The 15,062-nt window shown below is 44.0% G+C and overlaps 1 protein-coding gene across 4 annotated transcripts in view; it reads right to left on the bottom strand.

The window, feature by feature from the left end:
- Positions 1-15,062, bottom strand: part of TMEM184B (transmembrane protein 184B) — an 88,796-nt gene that overhangs the window by 17,884 nt on the left and 55,850 nt on the right. For all 4 annotated transcript variants that reach the window (XM_073549510.1, XM_073549509.1, XM_073549508.1 and 1 more), the window contains exons 3-5: positions 11,360-11,592; positions 5,377-5,542; positions 4,657-4,747 (exon numbers count right to left, since the gene is read on the bottom strand). In XM_073549510.1, the coding sequence (XP_073405611.1) occupies positions 4,657-4,747; positions 5,377-5,542; positions 11,360-11,587 (485 nt within the window). In that variant the 5' untranslated portion in view covers positions 11,588-11,592. The remainder of the gene's footprint in view (positions 1-4,656; positions 4,748-5,376; positions 5,543-11,359; positions 11,593-15,062) is intronic.

The following is a 15,062-nucleotide window of genomic DNA, read 5'->3' as shown; positions in this document are numbered from 1 at the left end:
GGGCCTCTGTGCTGTCTCGGAGTCCAGCTTTCTCCAGCCATTGGTAGGATTTCTCCATGTCTGCCACCTTCATTATCTGTCGATGGTACATCCCATGCAGCGGCTTGTCTTGCCATGGTTCTTCATGCTCCTGTTCTTCCTGCCTTAGGCTTTCTCTCATCTTCTGGCGCCATTCTTCTGATGTATTCTTGGATACTCCTTGATTCATCCGTGATGGTGGCTTGGATGCTTTTATTATTTTTTGTTGATAAAAAACAAACAAATCAAAGTCCACTCTTCACTTCGAGCGCCTCTTATATTATCAGTAGCTGTTCAGGGCCTGGCTACAATGTATTCGGTGGCTTTTCCTGGTAGTTGTCACACATGAGGTCCACACTTTTGCTCTTAAGAATTATTAGTGCACTAAAGTAGAAGAAGTCTAAAGGCCCCGTCACACATAGCGACTCACCAGCGATCCCGACAACGATATCGTGTCAGGATCGCTGGTGAGTCACTACATGATCGCTGGTGAGCTGTCAAACAGGCAACTTCACCAGCGATCAGCACCAACGACGCCGAGCGCGCAGCGTCGCTGTGTACATTAGTTACCAGCGCGCTGATGCAGGGAGCTGGTAACTAAGGTACACATCGGGTTTCTAAGTGACGCGCGTCCCTTAGATACCCGATGTGTACCATAGTTACCAGCTGATCGCTGGTCTCCCGCCTGTCACAAGCAGCGATGCGTGCTGGCGAGCGGGAGACCATCGATCAAAGAAATGTTCAGGGCTTTACAAGAGCAATCAGCAATACCGGCAGCGGGGCCGGTCGCTGATCGCTGTCACACACAGCGATCTCGCTGGTGAGATCGCTGTTGTGTCACAAAACTTGTGACTCGGCAGCGATCTCGCTAGTGAGATCGCTATGTGTGACGGGGCCCTTAGGCTAGGGACACAGGCAGTATAAAATAAATATCAGTCCGATTTTCATCCAAAAAAGTGGTAACGTTTTTTTTCTCACTTGTCATCCATGTGCTATTCGTTTTCTTATGGCAGCGGCGATTGATGTTTTACCGAGATCATTTTACCAAGAGTCTCTTACGATTTCAGAGTCAAATGAATAACATGCGTCAATGTGCTGCCCAATAAAACTATTGGATGGCACTCATCTAATTCATACGTGTGTGCACAAGCCCTAATGGTCAGGAAGTTTATTTTAGAAAACAAAATGAAGACGTGTCCAGTACAAGATTTTCCTATAAATCTTCTCTTTACTTAGTCCTCACATAAAAAAGCAGGATGGGCTCTGCATACACATTAGGAGTTGTGCCGCTACCTAGTAAGGGCTCCTGCAAACGGCCGTGAAAATGGATCCTAGCACGGAGCGCTACTGCATGGTCTGGCCACGTGTCTCCTGACCGGAGTGTGAACGCTTCATGCATTTCCATGAGACTCTCCCGCTTGGGTCGTGTGAGCCGCGGCCAGTCCATACATTGCGGTCCATGATCGGACATCTGAATGAGGCAACATTCTGAACTCTTTAGTAACTCAGAAAACAAAGTTTTTTAGATTAAACTTCTTTGTACCGACCACTGTCTGCAGATTATTTGGTTATACAATCTGTCCTAGTTACACACTTGTTATTAGAGGGTGGTCGGATGTTTTCGTTTGACTTATGAGCGTTTTACATGTCTACCATCTAACATATCCCGATACAACGAACAAAGCTTCGGTTCACTTTTCTTTGCCGAAGAAGGGAAAATCAGTTTGACCCTCCTGCTGTGCAGGGAACGAGCAGCCTTTAGCCACAGGACTGCTTTGCCTAAAATTAAAGCCGGCCCTGGATTTGTTGTAACCTTACGATTCTCGGCAATGCAGCGTACGCTAGTGGGTCAATAATTTTCTTACGAAGTCTGAGCAAAAAATGACGACCGATTTCACCCAACCGCTAACTGAGAAGCGCTAACTCATGTCAGATGTAATTAAAGGGCAGGTGAACATTTCATCTCTTTGGGGCTTGTGAAGAAAACATCATCATAGTAATAGTATTAAATCTGGACAACACTTGGCTGCAGGACTCACATGGCATAATAATGTCATGCCAGCCCTGGGTGACCTGATACTGATACGGGAGAGGACTATATGTTATTTTTAATTTTGTACCTTATTAAAAAAAAGTGTTTTGTCTAGGTAGTGGACTCAGCCCATTTAATAGCCCACTGAGACTTATGACATGAAAAGTGTTCTTGTAAACGGTGTTCTTATTTCTACAAGTGTACCAATCATTTCTGAATTCCAGGATATCCATCTTTTCTTTGTCCTCTCTTCCAGCAGATCTAGATTTTGGTTGAATTTACATCTTCTGACAAAGTGAGCCTCAGTTTTGTTATTTATGATAGGAGTGGAGAATAAAGCCATGTTCACAATACAGCTTGTGTGGCATGTCTGGGCATTTACCCAATAAGGCTGGGCCGAAGTGGTGACTTTGACCGCAGCACAGGCACAGATCACTGTATGCCGCTGTTACATTGCAGCGTAATGCAGGTGATTGGCATCACATTGTGACATGCAGGGCCCGGCCTCTGTGACAAGCAAGTCTCAAAAATCCATGTGGTTCTGGTCTTATGCAATTAGCTTATTACAGTCACGGTCAACGACCCCATTCATCTACATTACTTTGTGATGTAACGGCGTCATACATTAATCTTTGGCTGTGCCACATGTATTGCGGCCACAATTGCTCCTGTTGAAATCTTTACAAATGAGCACAAGAAAACAGTGACATTATTAACTATGGAAAATACTCAGCCTCCCGCATGTCTTTTGGCAAACTCAAAAAGAGCCTTACAATTTTTGTGTGTCAGTAAAGGCTTTTTTCATCCCACTCTTCCATAAAGGCAACCTCTGTGGAGTGTACAGCTTATTGTGGTCATATGGACAGATGCTCCAGTCTCTGCTTGGGAACTCTGCAGCTCCTTCAGGGTTACCTTTGGTCTCCGTGCGGCCTCTCTGGACTAATTTCCTCCCTACCCGGGCTGAGAGTTTTGGTGGGCGCCCGCTCTTGGAATATTTGTCCTGGCACCATGTTGTTCCCATTTGATGATAATGGAATTGATGGTGCTCCGGGGATCATCAGATATTGGGATATTCTTTATAACCCAACCCTGACTTGTACTTCAGCAACATTGTCCCTGATGTGTTTGGAGATCTCCTTGGTCTTCATGGTGGCGATTGGTTAGTAGTGCCTCTTGTTGATGGTGTTTGGTTAGTGGGGCCTCTTGTTGATGGTGTTTGGTTAGTGGCTCCTCATGTTAATGGTGTTTGGTTAGTGGGGCCTCTTGTTGATGGTGTTTGATTAGTGGTGCCTCTTGTTGATGGTGTTTGGTTAGTGGGGCCTCTTGTTGATGGTGTTTGGTTAGTGGCTCCTCTTGTTAATGGTGTTTGGTTAGTGGGGCCTCTTGTTAATGGTGTTTGGTTAGTAGGGCCCCTTGTTAATGGTGTTTGGTTAGTGGCTCCTCTTGTTAATGGTGTTTGGTTAGTGGGGCCTCTTGTTGATGGTGTTTGGTTAGTAGGGCCTCTTGTTAATGGTGTTTGGTTAGTGGGGCCTCTTGTTAATGGTGTTTGGTTAGTGGGGCCTCTTGTTGATGGTGTTTGGTTAGTAGGGCCTCTTGTTAATGGTGTTTGGTTAGTGGGGCCTCTTGTTAATGGTGTTTGGTTAGTGGGGCCTCTTGTTAATGGTGTTTGGTTAGTGGGGCCTCTTGTTAATGGTGTTTGGTTAGTGGGGCCTCTTGTTGATGGTGTTTGGTTAGTGTTGCCGCTTGTTGATGGTATTTGGTTAGTGGGACCTCTTGTTGATGGTGTTTGGTTAGTGGGGCCTCTTGTTGATGGTTTTGCAGTCTCTGTGGCCTTTCACACAAGGTAAAGTGTATATACTGAAAGCCATGTGACACACAGGTGGACGTCCTGTCACTAAGCATGTGACTTATGAAAGGAATTGCTTGCACGAGAAATTTTTAGGAGCTTCATAGCAAAAGGGGTCAATACATATGCCCATGCCAATTTTTAGTTATTTGATCTCATTGAATAAGCCTATATTTTTCTTTTATTTCTTTTACAAATTAGTTCTGATGCATCGCACACAAATCAGATTACAAAAATATTTAAACACCAGTTGTTATATAACAAAATAGGTAGAAAGGCAAAGGGTTGAATACTTTTGCAGCCACTGTAGGTCATAGGAAGCTGAATAAGATGATATCTACGATTTGGTGTGTTATTCTAGAGAAATTTACACTTTTCTTAACATGTTAATGAGCTGTTCAGGACTATGGGCAGGACATAGATCTCCCCGAGCTTATTGGGGGCATTACCAGTGTGAGACATATCTCACATTGGTAATACCCCATTTCTCTGGAGGGTTAATCCTACTGATGGATTCCCTTTAATCTTCTGGTGGGGGACGCGGTGGGCCGAGGTCCCCTTTATGTCCTGATCTGACTGCTACATATACATTCAGTGTGATTGCATGGATGTGTTTTACTCATAATAAGTACACAGGACCATACTCTAATATACGAGTCAGAATTAATACTTTTTTTCCTTTAGGAATGGAATTATAATAAATGCTGTCGGAACAACAATTGTGCGCGGTTTTACATTCAATACACGTCCCGATACTCACTCAATGGGTTTCCCCCGAATCTCGGTCATGATATTGCTCTCTCCTCCAAGATACTCATAGCAAAGGCTCAGAAAATTGTAGATGACAAACGCTGCAAACACAAAGGGGTCTTAATTCACCAATCCAAGCATCGCAAATTAAATAAGAACTAACAGAATAAAAACGGTCTCCACCCAAACTTATGTTCATGGAGACAAGCAATGCCCAGGAAATCCTAAATTATGAAGATAAAAAGAAAGAGAAAAAAAAAAAAAAGCACTCGAGCTCCCGGCCCGGTGACAGACACAGGTGGCGGCTCGCCTTAATAAAATGCAGCCATCGTATGACAGGCGCGCTCGGCCATTTACACTGTGAATGTCATGCGTCACACATATAATAAGAAGGCAAGATCAGAAGAACGCCCAACATCTCTTCAGTAATTATCTGCTTTTCCCAAGGGATTGCACCTAGAAAACAAAGCCGCACAAGGGAATCATAGAATGGCAGAGTTGGAAGGGACCTCCTGGGTCATCTGGGACAGACAGCACAGGAAGAAGAATGCGCCCGTGGATAAAAATGGCGGGTCAGTTGCCCGCAGTTTCCCACGTGAGAAATGCTAACCTTTTCTGAAGATGCACAAATCACAAAATTCTATCCTTGTCAGATTTTTTGCAGGTACACGGAACAGCAGATCTTCCCCATAGGGGGAATACTATATTGGGCATTACGAATTACACTTACCTTCGTAGCAGTCCCGCACGGTGTCAAAGTACACGTAGTACTGGTCATTGGTGAAGAAGAGAAGACTGAGCCAGGAATCAAAGGCATAGATTGGAACGATGAAGAGGATCCGGACGATGTGCCTCTGCTCATTGGGGCAGCTGTAGGAGCGCAGGTGCATATAGATCTAAGGCGGGAAATCAATCACCGGGAGAGATTTATTTATATATCACCATCAGCGCTGTACGGAGATCACCGATAATTACAGGTCATTGTCTCATATGTTTTTAATTGAAGGGTCTTCCCAATCTCAGCCATCCATAGCAGAGTATGGAGATACTGCGCCCAATCGCTGGCCACAGGAGGGCTGAACAGCGCCATTTCCATCATTCCCATAAAGTCAAATGAGGTGGCACCATGCAGGCTCATCTGCCGCTCCATACAAACCCCAACTCATCGCAGTCTAATATTTATCACCTGTGCAGTAGGGAGGTGAGAAAGGTTTGCTTTCACAACACTTCTTTAAAGGAGTATTCCCATCTCCAAGATCCGATCTCGATATTTAGTAGGTGTAATAATAATAGCAAACACCTCCAATTAGAAATGTAGTATAGTTCTTCTTATATGCCATGTCTCTTACCCTATGTGCAGGGCATTGCAGCAGCTTAGGTATCCATGGCTACAATCACTACCAGATAACTGTCACTACAGTGGCAAGTAAAAGTTTGGCCCCCCCTGGACAAAATTACTGTTAATGTGAACAGTTAAGCAAGATAAAGATGAAATGATCTCTAAAATGCATAAAGTTAAAGATGACACATTTCCTTTGTATTTTAGTATAAAATATTTTTTTCATCTTTTACATTTTAAAAATTAAAAAAAGGAAAATGGGTTGATGCAAAAGATTGGGCACCCTGCATGGTTAGTACCTAGTAGCACCCCCTTTTGAAAGTATCACAGCTTATAAACGTTTTTTGCAGCCAGACAAGGGTCTTTCAATTCTTGTTTGAGGGATTTTCATCCATTCTTTCTTGGGGAATTCTCCCAGTTCTGTGAGATTCCTGGGTCGTCTTGCATCCTCTGCTATTTTGAGGTCTAGCCACAGATTTTCACTGATGCTCACATCAGGGGACTGTGAGGGCCATTGTAAAACCTTCAGTTTGAACCTTTTGAGGTCGTCTATTGTGGATTTTGACTTGTGTTTAGGATCATTATCCATTTGTAGAAGCCATCGTCTTTTCAACTTCAGCGTTTTTTACAGATGATGTTATGCTTGCATTAAGAATTTGTTGAAATTTCATTAACTCCATTTTTCCCTCTACCGGTGAAATGTTCCCCATGCCATTAGCTGCAACACAATCCCAAAGCATGATTGATCCACCCCCATACTTAACGGTGGTAAGATGTTCTATTCCTGAAATTCTGTACTCTTCTTTTCTCAATCCATACCTTTGATCATTGCGACTAAAGAGTTCTATTTTAACCTCATCAGTCCACAGGACTTATTTCCAAAATGTATCAGGCTGGTTTAGATGTTCTATTGCATACTTCTGACGCTGAATTATATGGTGAGGGCTCAGGAGAGGTTTTCTTCTGATGACTCTTCTATGAAGGCCACATTTGTGCAGGTGTCTCAGAACAACAGAACAATGTACCACAACTCCAGAATCTGCTACATCTTTCTGAAGGTCTTTTGCAGTCATGCGGGGGGCTCTGATTTGCTTCTCTAGCAATCCTATGAGCAGCTCTCACTGAAATTTTGTTTGGTCTTCCAGGCCTTAATTTGACCCCCACTTTTCTTAATAACTGCCATTTCTTAATTAGATTTAGAACTGAGGAAAGAGCAACTTGAAAACGCTTTTCTATCTTATAGCTTTCTCCTGTTGATGCTAGTCCCATTAGCCAGGCACTTTAGCGCGTAGAAGCCAGGAGAGCACTGATCTACACAGATGATAGATTTCCTGGCCGTCACCTGACATCACACACACATTGACAGTCACACAGAGGGAGGCAACGAGGATGGAAATAACCTCAGGAGCCAGAGTTGCGTTAAATGCTCTGGGCATGTCGAGGCACTTAACATCTTATTTTCATATTGAGAAAGTCGTGGATTTCTTCAGATTCATGGCAATGGATATAAAAGCACCAACAAGTTTATCTTTTAATAACCGATATGTCAACATTAAAGGTTTGGGAGGTGTGGGGGTTGATCTCGATTACAGATTCCTTTTAAACACTGGATATCCTCATCCCACAGGAAAGGTTTTGGTATGATGCACATTAAAGACATGCTAGGCAGTTTATGAAACATTCCACTTTTCTCATTACAGACCGGTTCTAATTTCTGAAGACATCAATTGCTCTTGAGGACATGGATTGTAATTAAAAGTCTCCAGAGCTTCATTATCTGACTACAAATATAAGCCTTTCCTTGTAACACAGATGTACTGCTACCTACACGTGCAGAAAGATATCAGAACAAAACTAACCGCTTGTCGTGAGGCAGACATTTAGCACTTCATCCATGCCACCGTCAAAACCATCCATTTCTTGATTGGGATGTAAAATGAGTTACACATTTCCAAGGAAGGGGAGTCTAGCGGCAAAAAGAACACGCACATTGCACAGGTGATGGCAGCCCGGCCCTGCGCGGAAAAGACAGCCCCGGCTGTACTTGTGCAGTGCAGCAATGTTCTGTCTCTCTGCTTCTTCTCCGTACTATGCATGTGCCTAATGCTTATAGACTCATCGGATGGTTAGCCCTTTTACTCTGTAATGTTTGACACAGGCATATCTGGAACACTAAACGCCAGTTACATATTGGCCCTAGAAGTAGGGACAGGTTTCCTTTAAGAAAACATTATGCCATGGTTTGGTTCCTACTGCGACTGAGGTCCCGTTCACTCTTGATCCTTTATATACCAGCTACGTACTCCTGTGATCCATATAACCAGCATGGCAATAATGGTTTAAAAATGTCCTCACTGGACCAAAACATCACATAAAGAGAGCTTTTGTCTGCCGCACAGTAAAGCTACACTGAATCATTCGCAGGGTTGTATGGGGAGATCTAATATAAAGTAGCACCACAGGCCATGTAGTTTGCCAAAAGGTTCTGTCGGTTTTCTGACATGTACATTTTAGTAAATATTGACGTTTCCCGTGAAATAAGAAATCTGGAGAATTTTGGCGTTTCGTACGTTGCATTGTGCCGATCCTCTAAAAGTCATGATGGTGAATTCACATAATGCAGGATTACTGCAAATTTCGTCTGCATCAGTTCATGTCGATGATGTTCTAAATGGCAGCTTGTAAATTCAGCTGATGATTAAGGGTATATGCACACATTGGGCCCGATTCATCACACACATCTTAACTCCAGCAGCGACTGGAGTAGGATTTGTAGCGAGGCATACACTGAGCTGCCAGTAACTCCTCCAACGCTCCTGATTTATGTAGAGACATATGAATCCATGAATCAGGAGAGTCTTACCCCAGCACTTCTCCTTATCCAAAATCTCCATGAACAATACAGGTCTTGATGAATCGGGCCAATGTCTGTCAGGTGGATTTCGCTGCAGAAATTAACTGGAAAATCAGAAAATGCTCAAATAATGAACATAAACATGTGTGAGATATTGGAAAATTATATTTTGATTTCTGATAGAATTCCCTGTCAGATGCTGTGGCCCAAAATACTTGCTCCCAAACTCAGTCCCCACCTTTGGGATTCCCCAAGGGGGAGGGGGGGGGGCAGAAAAACCATAGACCTGTGCCTCCCATCACCAAGTTCCATAATTATCACTGGGGTGTGAACTCTCGTACAGCTACGAGCCAGCTGGCTCCTTTGTTTGTCTTAGACCTTGTGGCACTACAGGTCACAGACCAGCACAGGGCTCTGAGATATTGAATCTGGAAAATGAACGATAAAAACAGAATGCCTAGCAGAGCACATAATCGGCATTCCTTCCCCAACATGCCCATCCCTTGCAGCCACCTGTAGAATTCTGCGTTATTGAGTTATAAAGCATAGCTACCAGGAATTACATATGGTAGGCATATTTGGTCTCCCTGCACAGATAAAAATAGAGCAGAATCCATTCCATTTAGAGCTTCGGGCAGAAAGTTATGAACCTCCACAGTTTTGGCCTGGATACCATACTCTCAGATATGGGAGGAGGGAGGCTGCCCAGCCCAGGGGTTGGCACAGCGTGTGGGAGGGAGCAGCCTAGGGATAATAGGCAGCTCCTCATTTTGGACTTAAGTTTTTCTACTGGCAGGAGGATCCGTTAGCTGATGCGGCCAGAGAATCACGTATCCAAGATTAGGACCTGTGATCCATCAGCGCCTCCCTGCGGTCACATGCTACATAACACAGTAATTGCAGCCTATCTATACCCTACCCTTGTGCTACACTCTTGACTATATACTTGCATATCTGTTCTTGTAAATATATACCTGTATATTTCTAGTGCGCCTTTCGGCGATTAAATATAAAATTATTCTTGGGCTGCTCTTTTATCCCAATTCACGAATCCCCACGTCTGCACGCTCAGTTGGTTATTATACGCTACCCGGGATGGTTTCTGACCTGATATAAGCCTGCTGTCGGACGGGGCTTATATCGAACGAGTAACTGGTGGCAATATACCATATGGTGTTAGTGAGGAGCCTTGACAGTGACGGCCGAGAGGTTTATATATATCCCCAGCCTGGACTGGTGGTGTATATCCCCCCCTCACTGGGAGCGCCTCAATAACGCAAACCTTTCTGGTGACTATTTGCCCTCGGTGCAGTTGCCTGACTGACCTGGGGCAAGTAGTGGCGCCAGAGAGCCGATCCCTGCTGGGTCCTTCACTCCCCTCCCCAGAGGTGGGTGAAGTCGACACCCTCTTTTTCTGTGCGATCAGTCACAACATGTAAAAGTGACTTGTTGTTTATATGTTCAGACTTTTTAGTATCTTCAAACCACTTCAAGTTTCTCAAAAACGCCTAGAGGCTAAAGAAGTGACCTGCCATTCTTCCGCTCGAAAGATGCTCTGTACTTCATACTAGAAGTCAATAGGAAAGCTCAAAAGACACCTGGAGGACAGATTTGCCATTGTTTTTGCTTAAAAAACACGCTAGCGGTTCCTTCATTATGCAATGAAGTGAGAAAAACTACAGTAAAAAAAATGAATTCACAAAAAATCATGGGAAAAACCCTAAAAACAACAAAAAAAAACCCACCTATCTGGAAGAAAATAAATAAAAAAACAACCTAAAAGATGCTTAAGGAAAAAAAAAATGCCATAGTTTTCTGAAGCGTGTTCTGCTTGAAAAACTCGGTGGGTTTACTTGGGCTTAAGAGACGTAGTGTGCACAAAGCCTTATGGTGGATTTTCACCAGGATTGAAAGCTGGAGACAAGCCAAGTAGACTACTTTTGTCAGTTTCGTTGAACATGCAGAAAACATGGAGACATAAAATGATACAAGAGTAATGGCGGAAAGGGCTGAGCTCACAATTCAGATATAAATCTACATATTCTAGAATGTAAAGAATAATATTTAAAAAAAAAAGTCCTGACTGATGGTAATTTAAGATTTTTCATGTTCCAAAAAAAAATAAAAAAATAGACCTTTGACACTGTCGTACACTGGTTCGTGGCAGAGGGCAAGAAATATCCAGTTACGTCTCTGTGCCGGTTTTAGGGTCAGCAGTTACAGGGTTAAGCACGCCACCTCCGGCACACCTGTCTTCTGTTGCTGGGTGCTTATTATGTTGCTGGGGAGGCAGCAGTGTCACACGATACAAGGACGCACCTGTCTACGGACCGGGTGGAATAAAGGCGTTTACGGCTTTGGAGCCGTGCTCCTCGTACAGGAGCAGATGACTATCTCCCGGAGCCAAGTTACATGGAAGACACTTTTGACCAAAATAGAAGAAATGGAGAGAGACCCTACATAAACACTCGTATACCCCATGCCTCCCTGACCGGTGACTGCCCGCCGCTTCCCGTTTACCTGGTGGCAGGTGATTAGTAATGCCGTCCACACAAAGAACCCCGAGATGGCCTGAGCGGTGGTGGTCATCAGGAACATGGGCTGCTCCAAGGTGAAGGGTTCTTCCTCTGGCGTCCGAGACAGATTGGGACTCACAGGAGTTTCTGTGCCAGGAACCGTAGCGGCAGGCAGACCTGTCATCATGGCGGGCCCCTCCTGAGAGAGATCACCCAAACTGGAGATCGTCATCGTGCCTTTGGGGGGAGGAAAAAAGTCAATCAGCAGAAAATAAGATGCTGGAAATTAGCTTTTTACTGTAAATGAGAAGCAGAGCCGGATACAGGCAGACAATATATGCAGCAGTGACTCACCCCCGTAACCAGCACAGCCACGTACAATCAATACTCCGTGCAATCATTTACGGACGACATGGGCACGGGGTGACAAATACCACGCCATCAATCATAATAAGAGGCAACGGACACTGTGAAACCAATGACGTGCTGCAGCAGAAATGCAGACTGTGTACAGGCCGATGGACGGCCACCAGGAGACAACCACTGCTGGTCATATCGGCACCAAAAAGGAAAAAGGAGCCCCTTTATAGAAACCCAGAAATCCCTGTGACCCTTTCACTCCCAAGGAAACACATAAAATTTCATAAATTAGAGCCTGGATATCACTGTAGCCGAGCTTTAATTAAAATTATATCAGGGATTTAAGGGGTTATCCACAACTGGACAACACCGTAACCGCTCCGGCGACCATCAGAAAATGGAAAACGCCGCATGCCATCTCCTGCACGGACGACGCCTCCCCCACTCGCATCGTTGCGTCTCCTGGTGGTCACGTGGCAGTGCTATATTACACAGCGGCTGCAGCCAATCAGCGGCCACTGATCAGCTGCAGCCTTCAATATTCCATCAGAGCAGATGTGTGATCTGACTAAATGCCGAGGACTGCGGCCGATCAACAGCTGCTGACTGGCTGCAGTGGTCACATGATTACCAGGGGTCAGTGCTATGATTGGATGAATCGAACCAGTCTGTTTTTTTTTTAGGATAGGCGGGGCAGCTGTTAAGAAGGGGCCGTGCAGTAGAGGATAACCCCCCTTTATACCCAAATCCAGGGTGAAATGAGTATCCTGCATAGGAGAATAATAGCAAATGCCAATCTAATGGCAGGAGATCTGCCTGTGTAAGGTATACCGCATGTACAGCACAGAGATTTCGTCCTGCTTAGGTTCATGTGTACATGACGTGCGAGTACACGGGTATGGGGGGCATGCACGGCCTCTGCACTTATGGGAGTATTATTTTTGGGCGTTCTCATACATTGCTGGCTTGGGTCAGGACTTTTAGCTCCAGACATGAATGAATGAATAAATGAACCAGCATCGTCCCGTCACTATACATTAGTGTTCAGTGTGCCAGAGCCGTATTGCACGCAGTGACGGGGAGAGGACATGATGCTTGTCACTAATGTGTCTTCTCCACATTTGATCACTCTCCGGTGTCACCACGCCAGGCCCGGTTACCATGTAAATCACGTGTGTCCCTCCTGACTAGGAGGAGAGCCGTGTGAGGGCGCGGGGAGTCATTTATAGCCTCAGAAATGGTATTTGCAGGAAAGCGGTGTTACAGAGGAGATTACTGCAATACCATTTAGACAGAGGAATAATCAATGATTTAGAAAGGTCACTCACTCGCCGGCGATTAATACAACAGGAATCTCAGCGGAGGAATTCTGTGTGCTATTAATTAATCCTTCAGAGAGATTTATCTGAAGCTTTTAACGTGCAGAGAAAGGGATTGTGGGATTCTTAAAGGGAAAGACGGCATTTGATCCTCTTAGGATAACAAAGCATCATCATCGGCCGCTCCGAGCTGCGGACATCCCATCGTCAAAGCAGAACATTTGTACACGGTTCTTCTAAAACAACAGAATGTGTGTCCGTACACAAGTGTGAAAGGGAAGGAAGGGCGTCATCGGAAAATTACTTATTGCTTAAATCACTGAGATTTTTTTTTCTTTTGTAATTTTTCAGATTAATATCTAATTTTTTTTTTTTTTTTTTTTAAATATAACTCCGAAATCTTGCAGTTCTCACACTGGCCAGTAGGCCTAAAACGTGACAAATATTACTTTTCAGCAGTCTCATTATCATCAGACAGGATTACCATGACAGAAAACACCTTTATACACAGTAAAATAACACAGGATCCACCACATAAAAGCTCCTTTTGATTAATGAAGCAGTATCCAATTTCCATTTTACCATTAAGAAGAGGAAATGTCACAGACGACTTCCCCCCCCTCCCTGCCCATTGACCTATGCCCTAATCAGGCTAAATAAGCTGTCATGTAAAGGTCAGACAAAGTCAGTCTATTACTGTCAATGCAGCAGCCTGTACAGGACAGGGAAAATAGGGCTTAGTGGTAAGTGGGAAAATGCAAGATTGTTTTAATATAGCAAAATTGAAAATATTAAACTTTTTTATTTATATGTAATATATAGAATAAAAACGCAGATTTAAGTGAAACTAGTCATAAAAAAAACAAAACAACAATTGTTTATCTGCAGTCATAGAGGTCACCTGCAGCAAATACCACAGTCTTGCTGGTTTTCTGGGCTGCAGAGAGAGAATGAAATTATATTCTCCCTGCAGCCCTCACTTTCAGACATTAAGTCTGCATTAAGGCTGCTGGCAATCCGTGCACGGTGAGCGCGCTGTAATCATGCACCCTGCCTCCTTCATGGACATTCTGCTCCATATTGTGTGCTGTGCCATTAGTCGTCAATGATCACTGAGTGCTCACTATGTACATAGCGCTGACTGACCGCAGCAGCTGGCACCTTTCCAGATACCAAGAAGCCAGCAGCTGCATGAGGAAAAGAACTTCATTTTCTCCCTGCAGCCAAACATGAAGATTACTGCTACGGCCCCAGCCAGATAGATTCCGTTTTTTTTATGACAAGTTTCCTTTAAACAATAGGTCATTTTTTGATCTGATGACCCCTTCCTTTTAATAGTCAAAGGCAGAACACAGACATGGAAAGAAGCTTTGCTGCTGGGCTAAAACTCTGATCATAGCCCACCAAACAAGTACCGTTTTTACTGCAGTTTTCCTGATAAGCAATATAAAAGATATATATATTTTTTTTTACATCTAGTAGTTGTCATTTAGATATATAGGACGATGAACCAAAGATTCATGAGAAAAATCTAACTGATCAGTGAGGAAATGGAAATTATGTTACTTGTTACAGAAATCATAAAATGGAATGATCATACTGTAAAGATAAGCTCCAAGAGCTCAAAACTACCCGTCCCCCCTACAGCTTGACTGACATGACTTATCTGGGTGTATGCAACAGAGAGCGGGGTATGTGCCCGGCGGCCGCGGCAGGGAAGCTCTTCAGCATGTGATGCCCCCAGGACACTCAGCGCAGTCTTGGGATTTCAATGATTTTTACAATTCTGGAAGTGTCATTAGACCCATCAGGAGCAGGATTACTGAAGAAAAGCCAGGACATCTAAAAGGTTTGGCCAGTCCCAGTAGATTATTGGTTATTATGCCATAATGGAAACAAAGTAAAAAAAGTCGTAGTTGATGGTGGCACCTATGAGATTAAACTACTTAGACTGGAATAATCTCTGATCACAGTCTAAGGATGGAGTGGGCTTGGCTCTGGAGCAGACTCCCTACATTTCTATCTTAC

This window comes from Dendrobates tinctorius, unplaced genomic scaffold (genome assembly GCF_039654945.1).
Source record: "Dendrobates tinctorius isolate UK_male_01 unplaced genomic scaffold, ASM3965494v1 ptg000159l, whole genome shotgun sequence".
NCBI classification, from domain to species: Eukaryota; Metazoa; Chordata; class Amphibia; order Anura; family Dendrobatidae; genus Dendrobates; species Dendrobates tinctorius.
The sequence above is the reverse complement of the archived record's forward strand: the minus strand, read 5'-3'. Positions and strand labels throughout refer to the sequence as shown.